The 15,791-nt window shown below is 35.4% G+C and overlaps 2 protein-coding genes across 2 annotated transcripts in view; both read right to left on the bottom strand.

Annotated features, from left to right (window-relative positions):
* Positions 1-220: 220 nt before the first annotated feature.
* On the bottom strand, positions 221-5,755 carry LOC107046155 (acetylcholine receptor subunit beta-like 1). Its single transcript, XM_015268678.1, has 5 exons — positions 5,673-5,755; positions 5,447-5,583; positions 3,932-4,086; positions 2,794-3,847; positions 221-1,747 (listed from the first exon to the last, which is right to left on the bottom strand). The coding sequence occupies exons 1-5, from the start codon at positions 5,728-5,730 to the stop codon at positions 1,583-1,585; spliced, it is 1,569 nt and encodes a 522-aa protein (XP_015124164.1). The 5' UTR covers positions 5,731-5,755; the 3' UTR covers positions 221-1,582.
* Positions 5,756-5,959: 204 nt separating this feature from the next.
* The window catches only part of LOC107046152 (furin-like protease 1), a 33,909-nt gene continuing 24,077 nt past the window's right edge, over positions 5,960-15,791 (bottom strand). The window contains exon 10 of the mRNA XM_029126677.1: positions 5,960-7,313. Coding sequence (XP_028982510.1) covers positions 6,874-7,313 — 440 coding nt within the window. The 3' untranslated portion in view covers positions 5,960-6,873. The remainder of the gene's footprint in view (positions 7,314-15,791) is intronic.

Here is a 15,791-nt window from a genome sequence, read left to right as displayed (position 1 = left end):
AAATGAAAATGACCCTCGCTGTGATCATTTCTTTAATCCCAACGCAGATAACAACAATGTTATGTTCCCTCGTATTATTCTACAAGTTTAGATTCTAGATTTAGAATTTTCATAGTTGAAGTGTCCGAATACATACGAAATTATCGATAGGTTTCATGACTCCCAGCTGTTCCGACATCAAGGATACAAAAGGTAAGAAAATGAATTCAATCACTCCATAAAATTTTCCATAATGAGTTTATTAAAGACATGGCATGCTTATTCACAAACCTCCTCGGATTATGACTAGAAAAAACGATTGATCAATTTAAAGAGATACATGGTCACGTAATGGATCGAAAGGCAGTTCACTTACGCATACGATGGGACTAAATAGGCGTCAATGTATCGCATTTCCTAAACCCCCGTTCGTCCAGAAAAGCCACATTAGCAGGGGGTAGATTAGATTAATTTACTGAATAACGAAATTGAGTTACAAACATTGGACTCTAACAAGCAATGAACGATTTCCCTACGACGCAATGAACCTCATCTCAGGGATTTAATGAGTGAATCAATTAGTTTGTTAATGTAGATTATGTCTTTACAATTGAATCTGATCTAGAAGATTGTGTTTTATCATCCTTTAATTTCAATATTGAGCATTACCCTGATTACACCTATGTATCAGCTAAATTTCGACTGACAATCACATGGTAATCGAGGGGCTGATAACTCCGGAAATGAAGGTGGCACAATAAATCTCGTCAATTGCTTTCAAATTAATACTAAATAAACTATTATCTTACCTTCGCAATAAATTTTCTCAAAAAACTCAAAAAAGAAGAACACCTGTTTGATTTTGATGATACTAAAACAATTCTCAGAAAAATGTAAAATGTTCTACAGTAATAATTAATTTTCGTTAAACAGAGTCAATTAAATCAATGAGGATTATGCACGAAATCAATGAAATCGTTGGGTGAAATAAACTGCACTTTGCAGCCATAGTGCCACTCGATTTTTGAGTTATCATCCCCTCAATGGTAATTATACGAATTGGGGTAATTACATAACACATTGTTCAGCACCTGGTAGAACAATCGTAACAAAATGTACTAAACACTTCACTTCGAGAGCTATCCTTACATTTGACTAGTAAATTCCTAATTATTGTATTTATTCGTAAGGAAGACTTTTCGGAAACTGTCAAAAGGAGAGCGGGACATTTTTCATTTACCATTGAAAATTAATTACGCGTGATTGTTTTACGAGGTCCTCCACTTATATCCATTATAATGTAGCTACGTTTATCGTTTCATTAATATTCATCATTTCTATCAAATATGCTCAATCGATGCTCCAAAACATTTTGTCCTTCTTTCAACTGGGAGAACACGTCACAGGATTTAAATTTAAATCATGCATCTCCTCCTGCTTGTAAAATCAGTAATGGACGTTGGATGTTAATTAAGTTGATTAATTGATAGTTCGTATATAATACTTAAAAAAATCAATTGTACATTCGGAAGTAGGATACTGAGCTCAATGAATTCGTCGTTTTTCTTTTCGAATGAGTTGATTTGAATGGACTTATCACTGATTACTTTCCACGATAGATTTCAATAATACGGTCTTGATCGACGTATTCGAAAATGTGCGGTGCATCCATCAGTATGCCAATTGTGCCAGCTGTTGTCACTATGAAGAATAAGTAGAGCTGAAGACGATCAATCACCATGGCAACGTATTTCCAGTCTTCTCGAGTCTAGAAATTGTAAAAATCGATTAATAAACTGTTTGATTAAATCCAAAAGACAACTTCAAGTAGAAAATTCCCCAGTTGTCGGTGCGTTTGTTTAATCAGGATGTTCAACGGAAAATATTCTGATCCTGATTATACCCCACATGGCCCTTATTTTGACCCTTCATTTCCGACCCTTAATATTGGAGTCTTAATTTCGAGCACCAAATTTTCATCACCACAAGTCGATTTGGATTTTTACAATATAGAGAGGTATTGAGGTCCTCGTTTTGACCCTTGTGACCCTTAGTTTCTGACTCCAATGATCCTTATTTGGACCCTTAATCTAACCTTTGTGATCCTTAATCAGACTCTTGTGACCCTCATTTGGATCCTTAATCTGACGCTCATTATAACCCTCGTGAACCTTATTTTGACCCTGGTAACCCTTATTTTCTGAGCCTTGGTTTAGCCCCCATGTTCCTTATTTGGGCCCTTACTCTGACTCTTGTGATCCTTAACCTGACCCTTGCGACCTTTAATCTGACCCTCGCGACCCTTATTCTAACCCTTTTGACCCTTATTATAGCCCTCATCACCTTTGTGACCCTTAATCAGACCCTTGATCTGCTCTTCGTGACCGTTATTCCGACCCTCATGACCCTTATTTTGGCCCTCATAACCCTTATTCTGGCCCTCATGACCCTTAATTTCAGAGTCTTTAATTCGAGTACCAATTTCTCATCACCAGAAGTAGATTTGAATTTTCATAATATGGAGAGAAAAAATCAATAGAATTCGATTGTTCTACAGAAATTTATCGGCTCAAACTTTCCAAGTATTTTTTTCTGTTGTTTTTTCAATGGATAAAAAAGGGAAAGAAAAAGTGGAACTTCCCGCACTAGCAAAACAATATACTATTTTAACCGGTGGTAGGTGTGCAGCGCTCGCCGAAGGCCAGTGCCATCCTCTCACGAATCGAAAAACACTTTTCCACGAGTGTCAAACTACTTTTCCTCCCAATGTGTGGACAAAAAATTCATACCAACTGTGTTCCCCGCATGACTCACCTGAATATAAAGATCTTCATTTCTAAGGTGTTCAGCGATGAATTCCACGGCTTCAGTAGCTTTCGTAGCCTCCGGACTCAGCAGAACCGAATCCGAACTTTCCGAGCCCCTTCGATCCCCCAGCCCCTCATTCCCTCCACCCGCAGTACTCGACGTACTCGTGGTATGATGGACCTTCCGATTGATCTTGCAATTGGGATGATGAAGATCAGACAGCTCCATAATCTCCATTTTTGATTTAGCTATTGAGCCCGGCAGGTGCTTGGGTAATTCCGTTGGACTACCGGAGTAGGTAGACGCTGGCAGTGTAACATTGGGTATCTCCATCATCCACCTCAGCCTGGTTTTCTTTGGTCTGCGCATCAGAAGAATTGTTGGCAATACTTTCAGGAATATTTTGCGGATTATCTGGGGCATCCGGTGGGTCCTTGGTCCTCGGAAATTCCAGTTGATGATAACTACTGTCACAAGGATGCTCACTGTGTTCATGATGAAGGTGAAGAGGAGGTATTTGGCGATCAGGGGGAGCACGAGGGACGTTGGGGGGAGGATTTTACTCACTAGGAGGAGGAACACGACGAGGGAGAGGAGAATGCTGATGCCGAGGGTGACTTTCTCGCCTGCCTCGGCCGGGAGGTAGAAGACGAGGACGCAGAGGAAGGAGATGAGCACTGTTGGAAGGATCAAGTTGACTGTGTAGAACAGAGTCTTGCGACGGATTATTATGTAAAAGGTGATGTCGGTCTCTGTGGGGAGCTCCGGGTTCTGGTAGGTGTTCAAGTAAGCGGGAACATTGATTATGTCCCATGTACCGCTCTTCCAGTAGTCGGAGAGATCAACGAAATTCTTGTCGTTGTAGAGGGCCAGTGACACCTGATCGCCGTTGAATGTCCAGGAGCCGAACTTCATGATGCATGTCTGCTGGTCGAATGGGAAGTAGGTGACGTCGATGGTACAGGAGCTCTGGTAAATAGCTGGTGGCACCCAGAGCACTTCACCATTCGGGTAAATAAGCACGTTACTCTTGTAGCGAACTTCGTAGTTACCGTCGGCGCTGTTTGGAGAGGGGAATTGGAAGAAATCCAGTTGTAAATATTCCGGGTTGGAGTTGAGATTGAACTTGACGGGGGGAACTTACTTGTTAAATAGGACGATGTCGGGCTTCCAAACTTTGTCGGGGGGCAGGCGGAGGACTCCTATGCCACCGTAATCTGCCTCGTCCCACTGGAGTTGGTAATCGGTCCAGACGAAACGCAGCCACACGTTGGATTTCATTATCTGATTTTTTTCGTTCTGGGAATCATAATTTTTTTTAATTTGAATTCGGGAATCTTTTGCGGGAGAATAGAACGAATTTCGCAGTGCAATTGGGATTTAGCGATTTTTGAATATTATTTATCGTTTGGTGACGGAACAAAATACTTTTGAAAATTCTACATGTTAAGTTTTATTTTATAATATGTATTATTCAATTGCATTATTCATGGGGTTAATTTTATTCATCACGTTTTGCATTTGCATTTTGACATTCAACAAAATGTTGCAGTTAATAAACTTATCTATTCCTCTCTTTATATTTTCACTTTTTTAATTTTCGTTTCATTTTTTTTATTAAAAACAATTTTTTTAGGATAGTTTAAACTTTAAGAAATTATTCGTAATTTCACCTGCACCGCAATTACTGAGGACAGCCTAGATCATCTTTAGAATATCAACAACTATGAAATTCATCTTTTGAATTGAAGTAAATATCAAACTATTTCAATGATTGATAATTAATATTGACGCAATCTGCTTGTTGCCTGAAGAATATTCTTAAACACAGATCTTCAAGTATCAGTGAATATAAACTTTTTTTGCTTCCGAATGGAAGCTTTGTAATCGTTCAAATTGAATTTTGGGATTTTTTGTGTTATGTCGACCCAGTATGATCCAAAAAATTTATTCAATTGTTCGCCAATGAATGGATAGAATTGAATCTTTTTTTTTAAATATAGGTATTGTTGAGCCCTATCGATCACCATTAATTAAAATTTAATTCATCGATTAGTTTTTTTAATTTTTGAAGTTTTTGAAAAATCGGTAGTCCCACGATAACTAAAAAAAAATGTTCTGAATTGATCGGATGATGGCTTAACAAATTTGTTTGGATGTCCTTTTGACCGAGTTCGAAGATGAAGGCGATGGCAATAATCGTTATTTTGATTTATTTGAAAATTCTCAAAAATTTTGTATTTTTCGAAAATTTTCAAATAATGTAGTTATAATATAGTTTTGCTAATAAATTAGCAAAAATAACTATACCATATGCAATACAAGAGGAATGTCCCACTTGGTTCATCGTATTTATCATTGAATTGTATTATTTCTGAATTTAGTTTTATTCACCCCAACATTTCCTATTCAGTCAGCAAATTGCTCTCCATTCTGGTGAGAGATTAAGAACCGAATTCTAAAAAAAATCCCTGAACTTCATAAATTGTTGCAGTGAACAAATTCATCTACCGAATTCCAACAATGTCCACCCATTCCACCAACTGACAATTAATATTGACACAATCTATTGTTTACAGTCAACTTCCGTCAACATTTGTTACTCCAACAAACATAAATATTCTCACTTCCAATGTTTTAAATTCAAAAAATTACTCACTACATTGATGAGCTGAACGAATGCAAGACCGAATCGTACATGAACCTTCTCTGTCATGTTTTGGACGGGCCTGATGAGTTTATTATACCCCCTAAACAAATCTCGCACCAGTCTCTCCTCATCCTCAGAGCACAATCCTGAAATACGATAAATTGCCCCCATCGCAGCACTTGAAAATCCTCCCCAGAGGTATTTGGACCGATTAAAATTCAGATGAAATGCTTACCAACGCAAAATACAGCCGAAATGAGTAAAAATCTGAGAATCTTCGAGTAGCAGTACATCTTGGGCGGATAGGCATCCACCCCGACTGCCATATTCCCTCGCCGCCCAAAAATCAATAGGGGATGAAACGGGGATGGGAGTAAGGCTGGCACCTGCATTACCAGCGTCCGAGAACACCCCCAGCCTCCATCTGGGGAAAACTGAGGGTGAACCACCCGGATCATGCCCCCATTATCATCATTTCACCAGCACTTGCCCATTCGCACCAGAAATCAGAAGCAAGAGGAGGGATTTTTCAGAAATTCAATTTTATTCAAACAAGAATTAGAGGTACATGTTGTAAAAATATGTTTCCAGTGGCTATATCACATTTTGAGCTGCATTGTAAGGTCACATGACAATTGGAACGATAAACAATCCCAATGACAATGATAATTGACAATAATTTATTCGCTAAACATCTTTAACGGCGCCGGGAATATTGTTCTAGAAGGAGGTAATTAGAGTACTCGTTGTTTCTGAAGGGAGATTTTTATCGCTCGATGAAATTGTGTCTGGAATGAAAGGAAAATGCGGCAGGAAGGGAGTGGGGAGGGGCTCGTCCGGTGGAACTAGGTGATTTCTCTATCTTCCACGTCCTCTTTGTGCTATGCTTCGTCGTTCAGTGGAGTAGGCCCGGGATGGGATTGTCAGTGGAATAAGGCCCTTTAGTCAGACCAGGCGTGTTGTTCACTCTGTTGATCATGTACTCACTAATCAATGAATCTATTTCATTTTTATTCTACCAACATCACCTTTCTCTTTTACAGAGAAAATACTATCATATTGGGGACTCAAATGCTTAGTCGTTCAATAACTCTCGATAAAAATTCTCTGCGAAGGTATTCAAGACAAATATCATCAATATTCACCATTCAATTATTTCAGAATATCAAAAGACTATTTAAATTCACTAGTGAAGTGTTCATCAGTAAGAGAAATTTTTCTGAAATATGGAAGATTTGTAAAAAAAATTGGTCGCCACCTAACGAAGACTAGTCGAGTTATTGAGTAATTACAACACATCAACATCTATTTGGCAGTAGTCAGAGACGCGAGTCTCCCCTGATTCGCAAGTACTCATCAATTATAATCACAATACTTGTATTATTAAATCGCAATTCGTTTAATCATCTGCAAGTACTCACTGGACAATCAACAATTTAATCACTATCGGACACGCAGGTGTTTCGCTGCAGTGTTACTTTGTCCTGTTTATGTTCATCATTACCGACTAACGACACTTTTTCATATCCCCCTGTTCCATTTCGCCTGTGAAACACTGTGTACAAGTAGATGCCGATACTCGCGACGATGAGGAGAACGAGGCCAAGTAGAATGGTCGTAAAGTAGAACCATTTTGTTGAGTGGGTCGTCCATTCCAACGACTTTACTATACATTGGTAATCCTTCAGATTTACTGACACAAGAGTTGAATCGGCGTGACAGGATGTACACTCGACGTCTGAAGGCCCGTAGCAAGTCATACACGAGTAATGGCACATGGCGCAAACGTTCTTCTCTTGGCTGCGAGCACCGTATGTGCCCCGAGGACATTCGGCTAGGCACTTGCTCTCGTGGAGGTACCAGCCGTTTTCACATGCTGAAAAATAAAATAATTTCATTAAAATCCCTGCATCGATGGCTCATTTCACACGACATTGATCCAAATGCTCTCATTTTCACATCAACTCACTGTTCATTTGAATGTTATTGCACGTATCAACGTTCATTTATGGGTGAAAATTAACGACTCGCTGATCAATTACAGATGCATAAAATGGAGACTTTTTATTTTTTATTTTTTGGGTGAATAACTCTCAGTTTGTGATACAATTGGAGGTTTTTTTATGAATATTCGTATGGAAATATCAAGTGTCCATTTTATTCGACTCGTAAGAGAGACATGCAGGCAACGGAATGTGAATATTAAAATGCAAAGTGTCGCGTTCTATTATTGGCAGTAGTATGGACATAATTTAAGAAACACTGTTGAAGATTTTTGAATTCATGTCTTGTCAACTAGGAGATATTTCAACTAATAACGTTTCCAGTTCTGAAACTTGAATCGATATACCACAGATTAGTGTTCTTGGAGAATTTATCCCGAAATTTCTTCAAACGTCAACAGTTAAACAAAGTATTAGGGTCTTTACAAATTTGTGATTTTCATTGATATGCGGAGCAAGTTATTAATTGGTGCAGGAATTGTTTTTTTCTGCACAAATATTCTTAGAGAATTTATCCCGAAATTTCTTCAAACGTCAACAGTTAAACAAAGTATCAGCGTCTGTACAAATTCGTGATTTTCGTTGATATGTGCATCAAATTATTAAATAGAGCAGTAATAGTAGTTTTTCTGCATTATTTATTAAATTTTACGTTCAACCAGTAATTGCAATATTGTAAGAAAATAGTTAATTTTGAAAGTTAATTGAAAATTAAATTGAAAAATCCTATTGAAATAATCGACATTAAATTGTTATTAAATTATTGATTTTTTGCTATTGTTAACTGAAAGAAAAAATCGTCTCGATATCGCATTAATTGTTGAGGCGCCAGTTAAGTTTTTAAATTGCTTTGGATTGCATTATCTACTAAAAGCTAAATAAAGAAAACAGCATAAAAATAGAAAATTTTTGGCTAATTACTGAAAATGCAATAATTTGAATGAAATCAGTTGGTGCATCGGAGTTGAAAAGACGTGTTACCAGATTTTTGTTCGAATGTCTGGTCGACTTTTATGTCAAATGTCTGATATTTTCAACTGTTCTTGAAATTTCAAGGAATATCGTAATAAGAAATTCCCGATATGATGAATAAAATCCATGAAAACCACAAATCTCCCTTGAATTATTCCACGAAAATTGCTAAAAACCCGGAAAATTCAGGGAAAATTTCTCAACCATTCAATTGATGAAAACTCATCTGTCAATTAAAAATTCAAAAGTGTGAAATCTCATTCAATTTCCATTGCCTAAATCAAACATCGCAGCAGTCCATTCCCTGCAAATTCCAGATAAACTCCCACCCATGCAACAACATAAGAGCGTACTCCAAAACTCCGATGCACCAGCAGAATTTTCAACGAGCCATTTCTAATTTTCTTCCTCTGTCACTAACAACACTAGAACTAGAAGAAATAAACTATTGAAGCCTCAAGCGTGAGAATAAAATGACCAAAGCTTTTTGTGAGGAATATGATTGTGACAAGCGTTAGATAAAGGGCATGTAAAACGAGCATGGAATAAAAACAGTGAAATAGAATGAGAGAATCAGACTCACCGTGGTGGTGAAGCGATATTCAGGGATAGGTCAATTTTTGCTTGTACGTGTGCGGTTGGTGGAATTGTGGATGGTGGTGGTAGTGACGCTGGTCTGAGAAATTCCGCTCTGCAACAGCGCATTTTTTTTTCGTTTTCTGCTGCAGGAGCGACCCATTGTCGTTGAATTTTTTTACATTTTTTTATGAAGCCTGCTATCAACAACTCGTGAATAAAAAAAAATGGAAATATGATATCACTCTGGATTTATCAGGAAAGTTTATGCGTTGGGAGCGTAAAAAATGAGAATTATATTGCGGAGAATACCTGCCATTAGCACAAAATTATTGACCCCCATCGGTTATTGGACTCTTCAGTAAAATTAACTGAAAAATGCATGCAATATTGAAGAAATTGGTGGTGAAAAAAATTCCTCCACCGAGTTGGATAAACCACCAACCCCCACGTATTGGCACATGAGAGAGAGAGAGTGAGGGAGAGAGGGGCACCGAACGGAGAGTCTTTTAGGACGATCGATAACATGACCGATAAACCACAGGACGTAGAGGTACAACAGAATTTTGTACATGAGTATTATTATAAAAGGAGTGGGTTATGTGTAAGCCTGACTGTGAAGTGCTATTCATTAAAGTGAAGCGTGCAAATGTTATTCAGGATTCTTTCCTCGTTTAATTCATTTTCGTGATATACAAATTTGTTTTTTTTTCGTTCATTATTATTTCGTTTTTCTTGCTTATAAGGTTTCCATAATTATCCTCAATTGCTTATTCATTAGTTTTTATACTTAGGTATATGCATATATCTAGCGAATTTTCGCACATCACTTTCATTCATTTTCTTTTTATTTCAATATATTTTCATGTTTTTCGTGTACGAAAATGTCACATCGAACTGAGGGGACAGATTGTGTGCACACACGTTACAATTTTCGTTTTCTCATTTCTCTCGATATCTATGACTTAAGGATATGTTGCCCCCTTTCAAGCAAAGATAGATTTTACAGTACATACAAACATTTACAGTAGTTACATATATCGTAGTTAACGCATCCACAAAAGGCCAGTTTAATGATCTAATGGATTGAAAAAAATCTCCAGTAAAATGAATACTAACGAATTTCGCCAATTGTCGTTCAATTAAACATTCAATTATCGTCGAGATTTAGTTGTTTACATTTTCGATGACACAACACAGGCTTTTGTTTTTTTTTCTAAATTGAATATCATTATTATAATTATAGCACACGAAGAAAATATTCCGAAACCAAGAATATGTCTTTCACTGGGTGACTCCTGTTCCAAAAAATCGTGACGTCGTTTGTCCCGTTAATAACGCTCTTAATTGACGTGTTGAAATTCCAATAACTTTCCAAATCCAATGTACTTTCATTTTAGTAAAATACCACGTGAATTTGAGCAGTTGAAAATAAATCAGTGCTGGGTTTATCAGCGCAGACTGACCAAGTTCACCATTAATCCTTCGACTGAATTGTCACACTACCGTAACGACATACTATTTACATCGTCGATTAAATAAGCATACAGTATCGTAAAGCTATAAGCCCGGAGAAATATACAACAAAATTTGTGCAATCAACAACGTAATTTTTACTCATTAAAAGAGACAACAGGATATGGATTTACAGATTAATTGGATATGTTTGTGAATAATATGTGACAAATTCATAAGATAATGCAATCAACAAATAACCACTGAGCAGGAGAATGTGGATTAATCAGTAATGTTGTAAATATATTTTGTTCATTCCGTCCGCGTTGACTCAGTGCTGCAGTATTTACCGGATTGTTAACTTGGGCGAAGAAATTACATCGAAAAACCTAGAGAATTCGTTGGAAAATTGTGCGTTTTTCAAATAGAAATGTTTAATGGAAAATATTCTGTAAGAAATTTTTAATTATTTATCATTGTTAAATTTTAGATTTCGCAAATCTCAATTTATTCTATTGAGATATTTTCTATGGAAATTCCTCGGTTTCATTTTTCCAAGTTTTTTCAATGTTTTTTCAATTAGAGTGGAAAATTTAGCAACTTACCTGCGTTTTTTTTTCAATAGAAATTTTTAACGAAAAATATTCTACTATTTAAATATTCTAATATTTTGAATTATTAATTATTATTACATTTTACATTAAGGAAATCTCAATTCACTTTATTGAGATATTTTCTGTAGAAATTGCTCGATTTTTTTCGAATTCTATTTTTTCAATAAAAAAAAAGAAAAATAGAGTGAAAAAAAACGTGGAAAATTCATGTTGAGAAATTCCTGTGGAAGATTTTCTACTGGACATTATTAATTTTAAAAAACGCACAGCAAAGCTTTAGGAATTGTTCAATAGAATCGGCCGAAAAGTAATAGAATTATTTGTAAAATTCGATGGGTTTTTCCATGATTTTTTTTCGCGCATAACATAAAATGTATTTAAGAATGTAACAATGCTATCTCTACGTGGGATATTAAAATTCTTATTAATCGGAATGACTCACTGATTGATTACAATTTAATGAAACTATTGGTCATGTGGATTAATATAATAGAGAAATTATTAATTAATGGCAAACGAGTGGTTAAACTACATTCGACGAGTATGGATCGTAACATCAACAAAATTTAATCACAGATATTTCTTTTTTTCATTTATCGACATATGGCGTAACAAATTGGATCAACGATGACAACTGCCTCAACTTTATGGTAATTCCAGCACATTAAATTGCAATTCACTGTTTATTTATCATATGCAATAAAAAATAACTCTTTTTATTTGCTGAGGGAGGAATCTACACTGTTCAAATTTTTTGACTGAAACTTCATGTACAGGTTGTAGTTACAATGAAATTTCGAGGAATTTGGTCATTAGAAATCCACAAATGGGAGGAAAAATCAATGAAAATTTTCAACTTCAGTTCAATTTTTCCATGAAAATGAGTGAAAATCAGGAAAATTCAGGTAGATACATTTACAAATGTTCAATCAAATAATAATTCAGTGTAATTTGGGGAGTCCTCATTTTTCATGTTGTTGAAAAATTAGAAGTTTCACTAAATTTATAGTGAAATCTGAATAAAAAATTTTTCTTACTTTCTCTCCTTGAAATTAAATACTTTTTGGAAATTTTCATAGAGTGACAAGTTTTATTGAAATTTCACGGAATTTTGGCATTAGAAATTCACAAATAAGAGAAGAAATCAATGAAGACTCTGAACTTTAGTTCAATTATTGCATGAAAATGAATAATAATCCGGAAAATTCAGGGAAATACATTTGTAAATGTTCAATCAAATGATAATTCAGTGTAATTTGGGGAGTCCTCATCTTCCATGTTGTTGAAAAATTAGAAGTTTCACTAAATTTATAGTGAAATCTGAATAAAGAATTTTTCTTAATTTCTCTCCTTGAAATTAAATACTTTTTGGAAATTTTCATAGAGTGACAGGTTTTATTGAAATTTCGAGGAATTTTGTCATTAGAAATTCACAAATAGGTGAAAAAATCAATGAAAACTTTCAACTTCAGTTCAATTTTTCCATGAAAATGAATAAAACTCAGAAAAATTCTGGTAAATACATTTGTAAATTTTCAATCAAATGATAATTCAGTGTAATTTGGGGAATCGTCATCTTCCCTGCTGTTAAAATCTTTGAAATTTCATTAAATTTCCAATGAAGTCTGAAATTTCATGATTTTTTCCCCCCACATCGAATTCCACGTTCCTCTCCTCGAACTAACTACTCAACTCCCTGTGAAATTTCACTGTTTTCTAACAGTATAAGATCATGAATGTCTTCGAAAAACGGCAGTCCTTTTGCTTCAAAAACTCCAGGAATTTCAATTATCCAAATACAACGTGACATTCGAAATAATTCCGTTGTACTCCAGGACGGCATTAAAACCGGTACGAAACAGTATACCTATTATCAATGAACTTGTAATTACTTTCCAATTGATTCTGTAACGGTTTTCCCCGTTTAAAATTAATTATTCCATTTTATCTGATCATTCAATGAAAATTTCCTGGCCATGTACAATCGCTTACAATAGGTTTCAACTAAACTCAGACATTCAATTCCCCTTTATCTTCCCGTACTCAGCTCTGTACTATCTCTTGCATCTGACAATCTTCAAGTGTTGTATTTACAGAAAAATTTTCTCAGTTAATGGTTAAATTCAACATACCTGAAAAATCATTCAGCCACTTGGATATTTAATACTGATTCCCTCTCCCATGGATAAACTCTCGATTCATCGCAAGGCCATCCTTACCCATATAATTTCTCACATATTCATAATCATTTGTTGGTACTTGATACAATTGGCTATATGAACCGCTTAAATTAATTATTTGGCAACACTATGAATAGAAGATAAGTTAATCGTCGGTATGTTTAATTGCACTTTATCGTCACGACGTGATTTCAAATAATTGATAAACAAAACGACACATGACATTCATACTTCATCATCATCAGATTATTTCTTGTACACAGCCCCACTTGTATGTGTCCATGCACTCATTGGCACATCGAAACATCAGAATGTCTCAAACACCTCGTGACTCAATGATGTCCACTGAGTCCCACACGATTACTCTATACACATATAACTTATCCTGTTTTATATTTTACAAGAGCGAATGTATCGCTTTTCACTCGAAATAAAAAATGATATGAAATTGCGAAGCACACGATTGATGACTGAAATGTTCCAAAGGAAAAACTCAACTCACAAATTCAAATGATATTAACGGAAGTCCTGATATGACTGAACAGAAGATAAACTTTTCCATTATCTACGATTTTCAATGCTCCACAAATAACTAATATTGTCACTGGATTGTTGATTAGAAACATGCGAAGACGTTATCAATTTTTAAATTTCGACGTTACGTTGTCCGCAACATCACTTTGAGCAAGTATGACGTGTTATCATTGATTGAACACCGTTGAAGCTCTGTTAATTTATCTCTTCAATTGTCCATATTTATCATATACATTGTAACTAGAGGCAGTGCCGAAGGCTCACCGGACTATCACAAATAAATAAGGGGGAAAAACGCATTCGATTTCGCTATTGAAACTGGAAGTATTTGGCATTTTGGTAATCAGAAAAGCACTTGATTCCTTGGTAATAATTCAAAATGTCAAAAATTGATTGTGCAAGTCGATCTAAGCGCCGATAATCTTAATCATTTGTTCAACAAAATCAAGATTAAAGCGAACTGTTGTACTGTAACAATTAAGACATTCACTCGGTCGTACAGGGCCCGATTCACATGCACCGACAGAAATTATTCATTCTAGCAAGATAATTTTGCTTGGATCAATTGTTATTTGGTTATTAATCTTCAAGTTGAGAGGATTTCTTATTGAATATCGGCCATCTCTTTGTGTCATACATTTGATTGGGAAAATATAAATTGCCTAGGATTTAGGGTCATCTTATTTGTCGCAATACTGGGAATATCTGATTTCTTTTGAAAGTAAAGGTGTGTTGTTTCTAGGAATTTTTCGGTTTACCCGAAATGAAAATTATTCTTATGACTGAATACGTTATTACATCAATCAAGATGATCATACGTTGTTCCAAGTAAATTATAATAAATTAGCAAATCACAAACTCCATTCACAAATTCTGATTTAGCTCCTCTAGATTTCGAGATATTCATAGAAAACTGGCAAATAGTGAAAATCTACTTGAACCGTTTTACCGTTTCGCTATTGAATTAATTCGAGGAAACACCATTCAATTATTTATCAATTGACAAAAGTGGAAATTGTTTTCATTATATTAAATTAAAAAAATTGAAACTTTCCCATTCTTGCAGTAAATACATATCACTTGACTCCGAGCGGTGTTTCATTTAATGAATTTAAAGTGAATGCATATCAAAAAAGAATTATCGATATTCACCACAAAATCCTATCTATTTGAAATTTATTAAACTCTATAGAATAACGTCATCCGCTTCTTGTTTATAAATTTCAGAAGAATATAGAATAGAAAATCAGGAGATCAATGGTACATAAATGATTAAATTCCGATAATAGACTTTCGAATGGTGAACGTTAGAATTTTTCAGCACTTCATCCAATCGCGTCGTGATTGACTGCCACCATGATTGGAAACGGTGACGCAGCTGTCAATGGTACTTGATATGATACTTAATATCGCTCTTCATGTCGATAAAATTATTGGTTTGATTGCTGCAATGAACATTCAGCGAACTATCGCACATAATGCTGCGCCAACCATCGCGTTAAATATCTCTGAAATCATCGAAATAGATATCGCCATAGATATCTAGGTAGCAATAGTAATAGCGGCGGGTCCATGTCTAAAAAACTTCCGTTAAAAAAACTTGGTCAAAACAGCTTGGTAAGAAAACAAAATTGAAGAAAAAAATTCGAACAACCTAAACTTCAAAGAATTTGGAAAAAAATTTAAACTTTCAACGTATAAAGAAAATTGCGAAAAAAAATGGAAAAAAAGACCACACATTTACATACATACAGACACTTTCTAAAACCGCATATTCGGACTTTTTGGATCTTTTTTAGTTACCTTAACACAAAAATTTGGAAACTTAACTTCAATCAGAAACCAAAAATGGAAAAAAAACTGAACGAACTACAATACAAAACATCGTACCCAATCCCCACGGACAATCGGAAACTACTGACGAAAAGAAGAAAAATTTCGCATTGCAACTCAATTGCCCCCTCCCAAGAAAATCCCACTTCAATGAAATAAATGAGGATCATCGATTATTTCTTTCCCA

The sequence above is a fragment of the Diachasma alloeum genome, unplaced genomic scaffold (assembly GCF_001412515.2).
Source record: "Diachasma alloeum isolate Michigan unplaced genomic scaffold, Dall2.0 Dall_scaffold_01221, whole genome shotgun sequence".
NCBI lineage: Eukaryota > Metazoa > Arthropoda > Insecta > Hymenoptera > Braconidae > Diachasma > Diachasma alloeum.
The sequence above is the reverse complement of the archived record's forward strand: the minus strand, read 5'-3'. Positions and strand labels throughout refer to the sequence as shown.

Coding starts and splice junctions, on each gene's coding strand:
- LOC107046155 (XM_015268678.1), bottom strand. CDS start 5,730: ATGTACTGCTACTCGAAGATTCTCAGATTTTTACTCATTTCGGCTGTA. Junction 3,848..3,931: donor GACATCGTCCTATTTAACAA/GTAAGTTCCCCC, acceptor CTCTCCAAACAG/CGCCGACGGTAACTACGAAG. Junction 1,748..2,793: donor ATGAAGATCTTTATATTCAG/GTGAGTCATGCG, acceptor TACAATTTCTAG/ACTCGAGAAGACTGGAAATA.